This window comes from Ambystoma mexicanum, chromosome 2q (assembly GCF_040938575.1).
Source record: "Ambystoma mexicanum isolate Mex_15411 chromosome 2q, UKY_AmexF1_1, whole genome shotgun sequence".
NCBI classification, from domain to species: domain Eukaryota; kingdom Metazoa; phylum Chordata; class Amphibia; order Caudata; family Ambystomatidae; genus Ambystoma; species Ambystoma mexicanum.
This window is the reverse complement of record NC_090924.1, coordinates 1,181,363,984-1,181,377,372: the sequence shown is the minus strand read 5'-3', so window position 1 is coordinate 1,181,377,372 and position 13,389 is coordinate 1,181,363,984. Positions and strand designations below refer to the sequence as shown.

The 13,389-nt window shown below is 43.5% G+C and overlaps 1 protein-coding gene across 1 annotated transcript in view; it reads left to right on the top strand.

Annotated features, from left to right (window-relative positions):
- The window catches only part of NSUN6 (NOP2/Sun RNA methyltransferase 6), a 632,060-nt gene that overhangs the window by 217,361 nt on the left and 401,310 nt on the right, over nucleotides 1–13,389 (top strand). The window contains exon 7 of the mRNA XM_069648588.1: nucleotides 9,251–9,370. Within this exon, the coding sequence (XP_069504689.1) occupies nucleotides 9,251–9,370 (120 nt within the window). The remainder of the gene's footprint in view (nucleotides 1–9,250; nucleotides 9,371–13,389) is intronic.

The window sequence follows — 13,389 nt, the reverse complement described above, 5'->3', positions numbered from 1 at the left end:
TGTTCTGTAGCAATACATAACAATTGCAATTGTGGGACACTTTTTATTTGCTGCCCATGCCAACATTTTCCCCAGTCCAGACCTGGGTACAAGAGGTGCACAATGGCAGTGATATGTATGTCTCTAGCAGTGGAACAGTGATTCCACGAGAGGTGTGCAATGGCGGAGTGGTGGGTGGCCTGAGCAGCAAAACTGCAGTATAAGAGCAGGAACAAAAGGAGTGCAACATGGGGGCAGTCGAACTCTGGGAGGACAACCGGCTCAGGGGGAGAGAGTTACACTGGAGGGGGGGGGGTGCCTCCAGAACAGTAGTGAAACGGTAGTCGAAGAGCAAGCTCAAAGACAGGGGTGCAATAGAGGGGCTGTGTATGGCTGCACCAGTTGACGTCTGGGAGGAGAGGAGCCTTTGGGAGGCAAAAGCAGAGCTGCGTGTGTCAACAACTGGGTAGTTGTAAGAATACATGAAAAGTTACAGCTCAGCGGCAGGCGGTCAGTAACAGGGTTATTGGCCGGAGCCCAGAATTACAGCAAAGACAAAGCACAAAGGCATACAACGAGGGTAAAGCGTGATCACAGCTTTTACACACCCATCTCTGGGCTATAATACTGTTGTAATATAGCAACACACTGTTTAAGAAGAAAATAAAATGAAGAGGACAACACCATGGAAAAACGCACCCTATGTGCAGCCCAGAGAGTTTACACACCTTTAGCATGGACTGGGTCCTAAAAGGGCTCCTTTAGACTCTGCAGCATATTAGCGCAGGCATTTTACTTTCTTTGAAGGTTCCATTACATTGTAAACTGCTTGTAAATTGTTCTTGCTGCTAGAAAGCATAACCATTAACACAAAAAAAAAAAATTTAAACTTTCCCTACCAGAAGAGTGTTGTAGGTTTTATAAATCGCTTTCGCTTGTGAACCCAAACCGCAAGTCTTGCAAACATGTTAACAAACCAACTACTACAACGCATTATTAATACTACCAGATCAAGCTAGATTTCATTTGAAAAGAGACACACACAGCTTAATCTGCATAGATGTGTTGCATAATTGTTACATTACTCCTGGATCTCTTAGGCACTAGCGGGCAGTGTGCAGTCTGGTCCCTATTTAAAACAAATGTGCAAAGCGCTCGCCTAGGAAGCATGATGATGCAGAGCAACACACACAGGTTTGATCCCTGGGTCCGCGCCACGCTTAGAAAACTCTGGGTATGGGTGGCGCAGCGCCGGACGGTCCTCGGTCGGCAACATCACAATCAGTCAGTACTTCACACCTCAGGCTGATTGACTTACCTGCTTTCTTTGGAGTCGGCGGTACTGAGTCTACTCAGGTTGTCGGGGCGCCCGTCCGGGCAAACAAAATATAAGCACGGCTGACTCACCGAGGGAAGCAACAACGAGGCTGCACAGCACCACATGTGCTCGGCTGGCAGGCTCTCTCCTTGGCTCACAAGACACGCGTCGCCACGCCCTAACACAGCAACTTGTGATGTGAAAGTGGCGCTGCGGTGCCTGCAAGAACACCCACGTGACCCACCCCCACACTCACCATCCATATCCATTTACGCCTTGAAACACTTTTGTATAGCCGCATTATAAATGCCATATCATATATGTAATTTCGTTGGGCCAGGAGAACAGCCAATGCAAACTGTATATTCTGTGTTACTATACAGAATTGAGCGAATACTGCATAGTAACAACAGAATGTTAGTTTTCATTGGCTGTTTTCAATGCTGAAGTCCCAGCCATGGCCTGCCACTGCAAGCAGAGCACGCACGAGATAGAGATCGATCGGACTCTCAACAAAACAATTCTTGTGCCGGCCCCGCGGCTCGCATCAATTAGTGTTCCGGTGCCCAAAAGAGTGCTGGTGTTGCCCACCGGCAAACACCGGCACACTATAAGCACTGCTCTCTTCCCAAAAGTAATGCTGTTGGCTTCACTTAACTATTTCTTTCAGAATATTAGTGTGTAAGTTCACCAACTGGGTCTTGCTTTCCCTGACCTGCTGAATATCCTGTCTAAATTACTTCTACCCTGGGTTTTACCTACCTGGAATTAACATTGAGTCATTCTTAAAGTGTAACATTGGGATTTGCTTTCCCTGGTCCGTTTTACACAGATGCTAAAACAGTCTTCGGTTTATACCTACCTTTAAGTTAGTGGTAGCTCCTTTAAAACGTATATGGGTTTTACTTACCTTGGTCTGCCTTGGGCCATCCTAAAATAAGTTCAAAAGTTATTGCTTACCTTAGTCTGTGCTCCACTGAGCTGAAAAGCAACTGTAATCGTATGTTACAACATTAGGTTTTACCTGCTAGAATAGCTGTGTACCATTTTTTTTTAACATCTAAAGTTTATTGGTTCAAATACAACAATGAGTCCATAACCATAACATTGATTCCATTACAAGTCAGGGTTGTAGGTATTACAGATCTTTTACCTGTTAGTAAAGTCTGACTCTGGCATTCCGCTAACATAATATTGTTCCGTATCTGACAAGTTTACTAACACTTTAAACAAATCATATCTAGGAGCACATATCTTATGAAGGCAAGTAAAACAAAACAAAGCAAATTCATAAATACATCCTTGTTCACTCTGAGTAATTAGTGAGGTATGGCTTGTCGATTAGGTCACATGTGTGGTCGCATGCAAAGCGGCTTACTCCGCTCACTACAGTAGTGAGAAGGAAGACCTCTCGTGGGGTTTGTGGTCAATGTTAAGATTACCAGTATTTACAAATACAACTAGTGGGGCCCAATCCGCCGGAAACTCCGACATTTCACTCCGCAATGCTGCCTCAATTTTGGACATGGCAGCCACATACCACACTTTGGCCCACTATTCTTTTATACCTAGCATATTTTGTGACTTCAAGTGTTATGCAATTATTAAACGTGCCACTACTAGGAAAAAGGTAATTCATCTGGAGCTTCTGGCTGTTAACATGTAGTGTCCCTGTGCGTCTTCATTTCCCAGTTGTAGAACCAAATGGTACAGCTCTAATTCAAACCCACATATTACTTTAATCTGGGAGGCTACTTCCTGCCAGAATATTTGTACTACATGTGAAAAAAGGAACCTGTGCGTGCTTTGCACTTCCAGCAGCTGGCGGGGAGAGGGTCTGGGGATTTTATGCATGCATGGACGGGTAAACTACCATTGGAGCAGTAGCTTAAAACTATTTTCCCTGAGATGAACAGCTTGCACGTTCTTATTGTCTCGTCCATATATGAAACCACGTGAGATCTATAGGTCTCCCTATATCTTCTTCCCATCTGGACATGTAAGCGTGCTCAGGTTTAAACTTGGATCCATTTAACACCTTGTAAAGAGCTGCTAACTTGGCTCTTGGGGATGGGGGGGAATCCCCAATAAACAAATCTTCGAAAAGAGTAGTCTCCTGCTTCCTCGGGGATGCTACTTGTGTTTGAGTTGCCCAGTGGCGAAGCTGTAACTATTCAAACCTATCCCTCTCCTTTACCATGTAGGCCTGTCTACACTCTTCAAATGTGAGAGGATTGTCTCTGTGCAACTGCCTCAATGTGTGTAAACTGCCTGACTTCCAGCGACAAAATCGGCCCTTGTCCAATCCTGGGGGAAATTCTATATTATCCCATGGCCCAGTGCTATGTGACGGAAACATTGTCATCGCATATTTACGCGCCGCAGTGTCCCAATATTCGAACGTAGCTCTAGAGGTTAAAAGGCCCCCCTCGCCTCTTGTTAGGCAAGATTGTATGCAGTAACCTGTGGGAGACTACACCAGTCTTGCCCCCCTGGTATTGGGTAACCCACCTATTGCTATAGGCTTGTACTACACAAGTTGGTAGACTGACTGAGCAGCCAGGCCTATCCCAAGAGGCGTAAATGTGAGCTGTAGAGCTGTAGCATCGAAAACCACACATTCAAGTATCCAAATAACACTTCAACTCAAGGTTTTCTAGTAAAATAATGTATTTAATGGTCAGTTTTAAATAAGCCTTCTTTAGAAAGGGCAATATGCAACAATAAAAATACACTTCATAAACATGTTCTCAGAATCAAGTTAAGCAAGTAGATACTCATTAGAGATGTTTCCTACACACTTCCTACACCCTAAGGTGACTTCAATTACTAGGACAGTATTGGCATTTATATATCACTTTTGCACTTGGTAAAATTCGGAGGTTGTGGAAAAGGAAAAGGTTAGGGAAGGAAAAAGGTTAACAGGTTCTTAGAGCATGTGAGCACTTTTCAATCTTTTTAGGCCTCCTTTGTTAGTTACTAACTTGCTGCTTCAATAACTGTAGACACTGGAAGAAAACCCGCAGGAACTCTTCATAATTTGCTGTTTATCAAGACTTCAAGCCCTCTCTGAATTGCCTCTTGCTAGTATTTCCTTTTTGGACTTAAGACATGCCAGAAGAAGAAACAGTCTCTAGAACCTTAAAGTAAGCACATGTTGCACTAACTACGCATTTTTCTCCCTTTAAGTGACTTTTCTATATGTGTTTGCAGAGTAAATGCATTACTGTATGACCTGTTACCGCATTGGTGCTTAGTAACCGATAATACGATAACCTTGATTTTTTCCCTTTCTAACATTGCTTTAAATGTAACCGCGAACAAACACAAAAGTGAAAGTGCTCTTTGTAGTGTATTATATAGTATTCCTAAGTGTTCTGTCGTAAACATCTGAAGTATTTAAAGTGATTCTGGTGTAAATATAATTAAAACATATCTGTTGTATAAATAGATGTGTAAGTGCTTCTTTGTTGTGCCTGTCGAGCTAAGATTAATTGTACTTACCTACAGCTCTCATCTTCCTCTTAAGATAAGCCTGACTGCTCTGCCACACTTCCAAGTCCTGAGCTAGTACAGACTGATACTAAGAGTTTGGGATCTACAAACCACTGGGATAGCTTACTAAAGTCTTACTGTCAGTAGGACTTTAGGAAAACTCCCCTAACAATCATGTCAATATATTTTTCAAAGCCACATTTTATTCTTATGTAATTGCGCGCTAGCTTTAGACTCCTGCAGGCTGCCACCGTTGGCTCTGTAAATGTCATCCTTTAATTTGCTTTTAATACTTTTGGACTTTGGCTTGTTGATCGTCATATGATTTAACCAGACATCCTGCTCATTCAAATAAGAGAGGTCTTCCAAACATGTGCAGTCCAAGGCAGGCTCAATGCTCCCTCAAGGCTAAACAGGTATTCTGAATCATCCTGAATGTTACAAGTTCCGGGGTGAGCCGTAGCCAATACTCAACCGGTTTCAATGCAGCGATCACATCTTTAGGACATGCATAATAATGTATATTTTTTTTATATAGCGCTTTAATCTAACGTGCTTTACATAAGACATATTTACCTATATTACTATTTAGACATCAGTTTCAATCTGCAGTAGAGTGTTGGGCGTACTCTGGGGTAGCCATAAGAGGGTTTTAAGAAATCTATATTCTACCACAGACAATGATTTAAGTCCACCTACCCCCAGAGCTCTGCCCCAAAGAGGGCAGCAGCTGTGACGCTGAAATTGAGCCTTCCGATGCCTGTTATAATGAAGTGTGTGCAGCACCACTATATCCTTGCAGAGTTGCTACAGATTTGGCTTAACTGGCTTGTCCAATGTCCACTCTCATAGAATTGTGCCAAGATAATGGTATGACTTTACTTGTTCCAGTGGCATGGCCACCGTTCCAACATCAAGCTTATGATGTTTACCAAAGCGTGGCCTGAACACTATCGTCTTTGTTTGCCCCTTGTTCAGGCTTTAACTCCTCACATTTTCACATGAAAGACGATAATGATGATCTCGGCCCCTGGGGAGTAGTGGATCGAATCACTGCATTTTCCGCAAAAAAAGACCAGGATTTCGTCAATGGCCCAACTTGGTCTTTGCCTTCAACTAACAACATTTCTATTATATCCTCTATAAATATACAAAATAATAGAGCGTGGTCAAGACCCATCCCAGCCAGACACCTTTTGTGAGGTTAAGCTGGTCAAACCTCTCCCCCCAGGCCCACTCTAATGACAGTCTGTTTTCCCTGTAGAGTGATTGATTAATGGTAATTAGACCATGGGGCATGCTCCTTCAAACAATTATGTACATAATCCCCAACAAAGTTAGCGTCACCCAGTTTCATTTTCCTACCTGTATGAGTAATGAAAAACACAGATGAACCTAAAGAAGATGTATACCTCCTACCAGTAGAATGAACAGTTCATAGACCAGGAAAATCAGCGGGCGATATCTTGCCAAGCAGATAAAAGTTAAAATTCACAGACCTATTTCTGGGCAGAAACTAAGGAAAATAATTGGCAAATTAAAGGGAGAAAAAGAAAACCAATGATAGGAGTTTCTTGATCCAAAAGAGCAAAACACACACAGCATTGCAGAATCTAGTTGTTAGGCAGAATCCTGTGCAGTTCCCTTGGGGAACACTGCAAAAAGATTAAGACTACAGGTGTAAGCAGTAAACCCAGTTGGTAGCAGTATGTACCACCCAGATTTATCTGGTAGCTGTGGCTGAGCAGTCAGACATCTCTCAAGAAGAGTAAGGCAGTATGTAGAGTATACACAATAGGGCCAAAAACACAGTGGAACAAGCAAACACTGACCAGAGCTTTGTATCAAAAGTATATAATTATTTATTTCACACACACATTAGAAAATACACTAGCACTATAAGTCAAAGCAAGTTCCAAACACAATCAGAAAAGTATTTACACCTCCCCTAGCAATTACTAGACAAGTCTAAGTTAAAACACCACTTTTTGTCAAAACAGAGTTGAGCGCGTAACTTGGATGGCACTCCAATAGTTAGGTTAAAGAGAGAGAAAAAAGGCAGAGCATAAAAATAAAACAATTCCCAACACTTTTCTAAGTCCAAAGCAAGTCAATGAAGGCAGTATACACTGTAGAGCCAAAGTTCATAGGCCGGGCCCACTTTAAAAGGAACAAAGCGAAATGTGCCCAGGATCACACGGTTTAAAATGCACTAAAGGTCTTTGCAGCGTGTTCAAAAGAGGTTGGGGTGATTCGAAAAGTAAAGTTGGAAGGTCTTGAGCTAACCCAGTTGGAAGGCCAAGGATTTAAGGGTCACCTTTAGCAATCCGAAGAAAGGGAGGCCAGGTGGCACACAGTACCTTAAAGAGAGAGGAAGCTCCAGTTGTTCCTGGCAGTGGATGCAAGTCGTGGATTCGACCAGGGGAAGAGAAGATCTCGTCGAGGAAGAACCTTGTAGTCGTTGCACTGCCCAGAGAAGAGACCAGCCACGGAGTTCGTCAGTAGAAGGTGCGTTCCTTTTATTCGCGGTCAAAGTGGTGAAGCTTGGCTATCCGGTCGGCGGGGTGCTTGGCACGGGCGATTCGACCAAGAGACGTCTTTGGAAGGCGAAATGGCGAACTGGCTGATCCAACCAGCTCAGAGGAAGAAGAGACTCTTCCAGCAGAAGATCTCCTCTTGTCGTCGGGAAAGTGGTGAGGTCATTGCAGCAGGGCTCCACCGGTGGTGTCGTCGTTGCAGATGGCTCAACTTCTTCCCTCTTTGGATTTCTTAGGTCCTGTGGCGAGTTCTGAAGTTCCAGTCCCAAAAGCCCTGCTTTTATGCAAGAAAAACCCCCATTTAACAGCCTAGCTGTCACTCAAACGACGGGCGGCTCACCACTGGGCCAATCAGAATAGAGTGTGACTTGAGTTGCTAAGGCTATGCAGTCCAGGGTGCCAATTCCCCTCCCCACACATCCTGTGGAACCCAGGCAGAGTGGCACCATTTGGAGGGCTTCTGTGGAGAAGCCCGCCAAAAAGTGGAACAAAGGGCTCGACCTTGGTCAGAGTTACAGAGACGGACACAAACGCCATTTTTGAAAAGAGTTCTGACAAAAAGACCCAACCGTGGATTTAATATTAAATAAACCGGCGGTATCTTTAACATTGCACCAAAAAGTGGTGCGTTTAAAATCAATGGGAAAATCCCATAGGAAATATTCTGGTTGGAATATTTTGCGTGGTAACCACTGCCACCAGCCAGAAACTCGACAAGGGGGGGACTGGACAGTGCCCCCTTGAAAACAGACCCATAGGCAATATAATTAACCCCTTCCAGTACTTCCACAATATTATGGTTTGCACTGGTTCTGTTCACAATTTAGGACTAGTAAAGTCAATGGTGACTTTACATGCCCTGGCAGACAGAAGTCAGTCCCACGGTATGGAGTCTGTTTGGGGGTCACTATGACACCCCTGTATTACTGCACTGAGGGTGCTGTGTAACACATACACAAAACATAGATGATACCCTATGGAGTAAAGGACCCCATAGCCCACAAGCACACAAATAGTCAGAGACATACCTCAAATCATGCCTAAGCGTGGGAGTAAAATAGTCTCACTCTTAGCAGGAGAAAAAAACAAACCCCAAAAATCCAGCAAAGCTGCTATGGGACTCACTAGGTTTGGGAAATTAGCCTTATAATAGAATTCTCCCTAACAATAGTATCGAACTCAAAGTACCAGCAACAATCCAGGAAGGCACATGGGGTCAGTAAACCAGAGTTACAATCCAAGAAGGCAACCAAGTACAGCAAGGAGAATCCACAAGCACCCCAAGCCAAAAAGACCAAAACCATGAAAAGCTACTCACAGAAGACACAAAGTTGCTGTCGTAGTAGAGAAGCTCTGTGCTCGTGTTCTCCGGCCTTTTTGAGGAGATTGCAGGAAACTGCTGCCCATCCCGATTGCGACGCTGGTGCGTGATGTCACCAACTTCTGTGTGCGGGCGGATCTCTGGATAATGTAGTCCTGCAGGAGGACTGTTGCCAGAGGCACCATGGGACGTGCCAATTGCAAGCCATCCTTCGCTAGGCGGCCATGAGGGGGCACTATGCCCTCCTGACATTTATACTCAGTAAGAAAAGCAATTGATTGCTTATCTGTTCAGCATTATGCCTATGATTAGAGCCACCCATTGAGGTTTTGTAAACATGAAAAAACAGACAAGTGGATGTTTCTTTTTTATATTTTCTTTGCAGTTCAGTTAACCTGGATTGAAATATGTTTCATGTATGACATTTCTTCTTCAGTGGTCAAATAAATTCCCAGAATGACTATTTCATCAAAATACTGCATACTTTTTACCTTTTTTTATAGGCATTTCATTTTCTAAATATTTGCCATTTCTGGCTTTTATATTTTAAATAATTCTTCTGCACTATTTCTTTTTCTTTTCCTGACTTCCCTTCGTTAGAACTTGCCTTCTGTCATCGTTGGCCATGTATTGAACCCTGAACCTGGGGAGAGGATTTTGGACATGTGTGCTGCCCCTGGAGGAAAGACCACACACATTGCAACGTTAATGGATGATCAGGTAACATCGGCTAACTTTAATTCTTTTGAGCGTGGGAGGGCCTCAGGGGAGCTGGATAATTCTGTTTTCTGTTGTGCTCCAATGGTGAAATAGTCATCATTTGTAAGAACCTGCTTCCTATGGCACAGACCTCTAGGTGATGAAAACCTTCAACCATGCGTCAACTCTAAACCATCAAAAAGTTCTTTGCTTTCCAGATTTGGCACTGGGCACACATTCTTCCCATATGTATACCATACATTTCCATATCCACTACATTTATTCCAGTTAGGAATCTGTTTGTAATCCATGTGTATTGATTCCTTGTTAAAGTTTTGTTCTAAATGGTAATTAGCTTTTTAACACAAGTTTTCTGAGTATTCTTGCACTGTCTCATTTTTACAATATTTCCAAATAAAGATCTAGCATAATAAATCTAGCATAATCTAGCATAATAAATGTGAAATAAAGTAAAACATTTTAATGCATTGTTTGGTACAACAAATGAAATTATCAATGCTGTTCGTACCTAGGACAAGCTTGGATTGAGCCTACCTATGTTACCGGGCAATACCGCAAAAAGATCTGATGAATGTAATACTTTAAGAGTGACCATGTTACTGTAGGAGTTTGGAATTTTGTTTAGCCTGGTATTAACCAACATATTTTCCTAAATGCGAGTGAAAAAAAACACAAATCCTGAATCATCTGGGAATTGACATAATCCTAATACCCCACCCTATGCCGAGGTCTGAGGTGTAAGGGGAAAATGGGGAGGGTGTAATTGGGTTTTGGGCTCCCACTGTGAATGATAAAAACTGGAATAAAATACCTCAAACACTACCCTATTTCATGAAGGAAGGGTTAAACAAAAGGAGTCATTAGCTCAGAAATGCCTCTGTTTTGCAAGCAGCAAGTGGACATTGTGAAAGGACATTTGGAATATTCCACTGGGGGAAATATTATGTGGAACTGGAGTAATATTGTGTTCTGTAAACAAGAGCATAGGGTTATGAAAAACAGTTTTGTATATCAGGCCATATGCTCAATGGACCAACCGAAATACATATTGAAGACATTCCCAGATTAAAATAAAATAAGTTATTACACAGGTATAGTTCTGACAGTCATCAGATGTTTAGTATTTGCATTGGTGTAAATTAAAACTGGACCTAGATTGGTCTAGAAAACTTATTTCTTTCTCTGCTTCCATCACACATCGCCTTTTTCTTCATCACTTTTTAATGATGAGAATACTTGTTTTCTGGATCACAGGGGGGGGGGAGAGGAGGTTGTGTGGCTCAACATGAAATTAGGACAACGTCCTACCCAAGGTTTAATTATCCCTATGGAGGATGTATTCATAGGAATCCTGTATCTGAAAATGGTAAATGGAAGTGTAGACACCCAGGCCTGGTCTTAAACCGATTTCCCATGGAGTGGGCTCAGGTCCATTAATCGTCATTTACCATCTGATATTCCAGGGGAAATTAAATTTTCATGGTGTGAGATGAAAATCCACCATTGCCTATTTGTGTGTTTCACTGATACTCTGGAAGCAACTCTTTAAAGAAACACACAATTAAGATAGCGGACATAGCATGGAAAAGAGTTCATTGAAGCTGCTGTAGCTGCAAACGTACAGATTTTGGGAATTAATTGCCCATGTCCGAAAATCAGATTTAGTTAGTTTAGTTCCTGCTGGTGAAATGGGTAACTCTTTTCTTCTCTCTTTGCAAGCAATATAGTTATAATTTAAATGTGTAAATTAATTTATTAATTAACCACAACTTAACTTTTTGACATGTCGTTATCTTCTCTCACTCCATTACTTTGTCTGAGTTCAGTCTGTGACGAATCGCTGGATTCAGTCACTTCTACCCAGTGGGAGCCTTTCCTTGGAAGGCTACGGAGGTGAGCCCACTATTCAAAATTCCCCCCAGGGTGGCGGCAAGCGGGACCTCACAGGGAGAGACTCCCCTCCTGGGGACAAGAGCTCCCGATCCAAAGTGTAACTCCCTTCCCCTCTGACTCAGAAGTCTGATAAAATCAAACCTGTTGGCAGAAAATCAGAAGAAACCACTTATTTGCTATTGTCATGTGCCACCCGATGATAGTTAAACTACAGAAATACAGAATACGTACCAACTAGGTACTAAGACAAAGAAGCCCATAGGTGTCATAACGATTATGATAGTTTATTTGTAGTGCTCTCTTACACAAGTGTTTCAAGGCGCAACGAGGCAAGGGATGACAAAACAACGATCTTACTAGGGCCAGTGACATTGAGAAGGCGCAAATGCAGGGAAGGGGGAAGTGCAAGGGGCAGGGGAGGAGTGGAAAGTGCCGAACACATGATCAAAGCACCAACAGCAGGTAGTGTGGCCAGCAGGTGGCACGTGCAAGAATTAAGCGCAGACAACGGGTGTCTAATAAGTGCAGGTTAGGGGACTGTAGGGTTGCAGATACAGACCCAAGTGCAAGGGTTGCCAGGAGGCAGTGTGGGTATGCAGTTAGATGGTCAGGGATCTGAGCCCGAATTCAGAGGGTAGCCAGGTGCCCAGTGCAGAAACAGATGGATATCAGCAGGGGAGAGGAAGATAGAAGGCAGAAGCAAAGAGGAAGGTGTTGAGGTGCTTCCGGGATTGAAGAGGGTTCTCAAATTTCAGAGAGGCAGGGAGGCTGTTCCAGAGGGAGGCCCCATCCGAAGAAGGAGATCTACCACCAACTCGTTGCTTGGAGAAGCGACAGACCCTGAGGGAGTTGGTAGGTGGAGGAGCGAAGAGTTCGAGTAGGAAGGTATTTCCGAAGGGAGAGTTTAACGTATTGCGGACACAGGCCATGCACTTGATTATTCCATCTGTTCCATTTTTATTGCAGAGCTACGTAACATTACTTCTGAGGATATTGTGAGTCTCCATACCATAGTAACACCAATTGGGTGCTGACATCATTGGTTTCTCCTTTTGGTAGCTGAGCGGTTATGTAATGATGCAAAACCTCTATATGATCTAGGGTTTTGAAGTGTTCTCTTTCCGCTCTTCCTCTGCACATCTGGTTCCTAAGGCCATGTCCTATGTACAACAGGATGGCCGTCGTAATTCTAGTGTTTCGGAAATGGTGCTTAGGCAGTTGCGCTCAGAACATGAACAAAAATGATTGGATGTTGGATGAGGGTAGCTGATCACATGGATTGAATCGGGGGTTCACAGAACTGTTGTTCAGGAGAGAATTGCCTATCATTTCAGTGCTGGGCTGTCCCTGGGCAGGACAAAGACTGATATGCTGGGAAATGTCGTCTCTGTGAAAAGAAAAGTGAGCTAAAGACTTGGTTGAGACTCTCCCAGGGGCCACCCACCCAAGAACAAGTCAATGGGCTGTGTTCGTGCTGGTAGAGAGTTTCGCAGACCCCCCCTTTTTTTTGCATATTCTTAGTAATGGTTCTGTTAACTTGTGGGTAACAGAATTAGACTATTTGGGCATTAGTTTTTCTGAAAATTGGAAGGGGACAGCATTGGGGGGAGTAACACGTTTTATAAGGATGTGTCAAGGGCAACGGCTACAAATGATTCTGGAAGTATATCGAGCACAGACCAAGGCTGCATCTAACTACGGAGCATCACTATGGGGATTTGAAAACGAATCACCAGGTGTAGTAGCTTCTACCCAGGGGGGAGCCCCTTCTCATGAGGTGAGGACACTACACAATAGTCCCCCTAGAGGTGGTATATTGCGCAAGAACCCCATTCCGGACAATCTCCTGTCCTGGGGACCATGACAACCACCTGGGATACAGGCCCTATACCCAAAACCCCAGTGCCCAATCACAGTAACCACTCTGGTCGCACCACCCCACCACCTCTTGTTGAGCATAAGACTATATGCTATAGTAATACCCCCAAGATAGACCCGTTTGAAAGTATTTGGAAGAAGATGAGCAATAACATGAAGAATACCTTTTTCTCAAGTACTGACACAAGGAGGATGCACAGAGGCATGAAGATAGATCCGTGGAACTGGGAGCAGCCTTCTAACCTTTT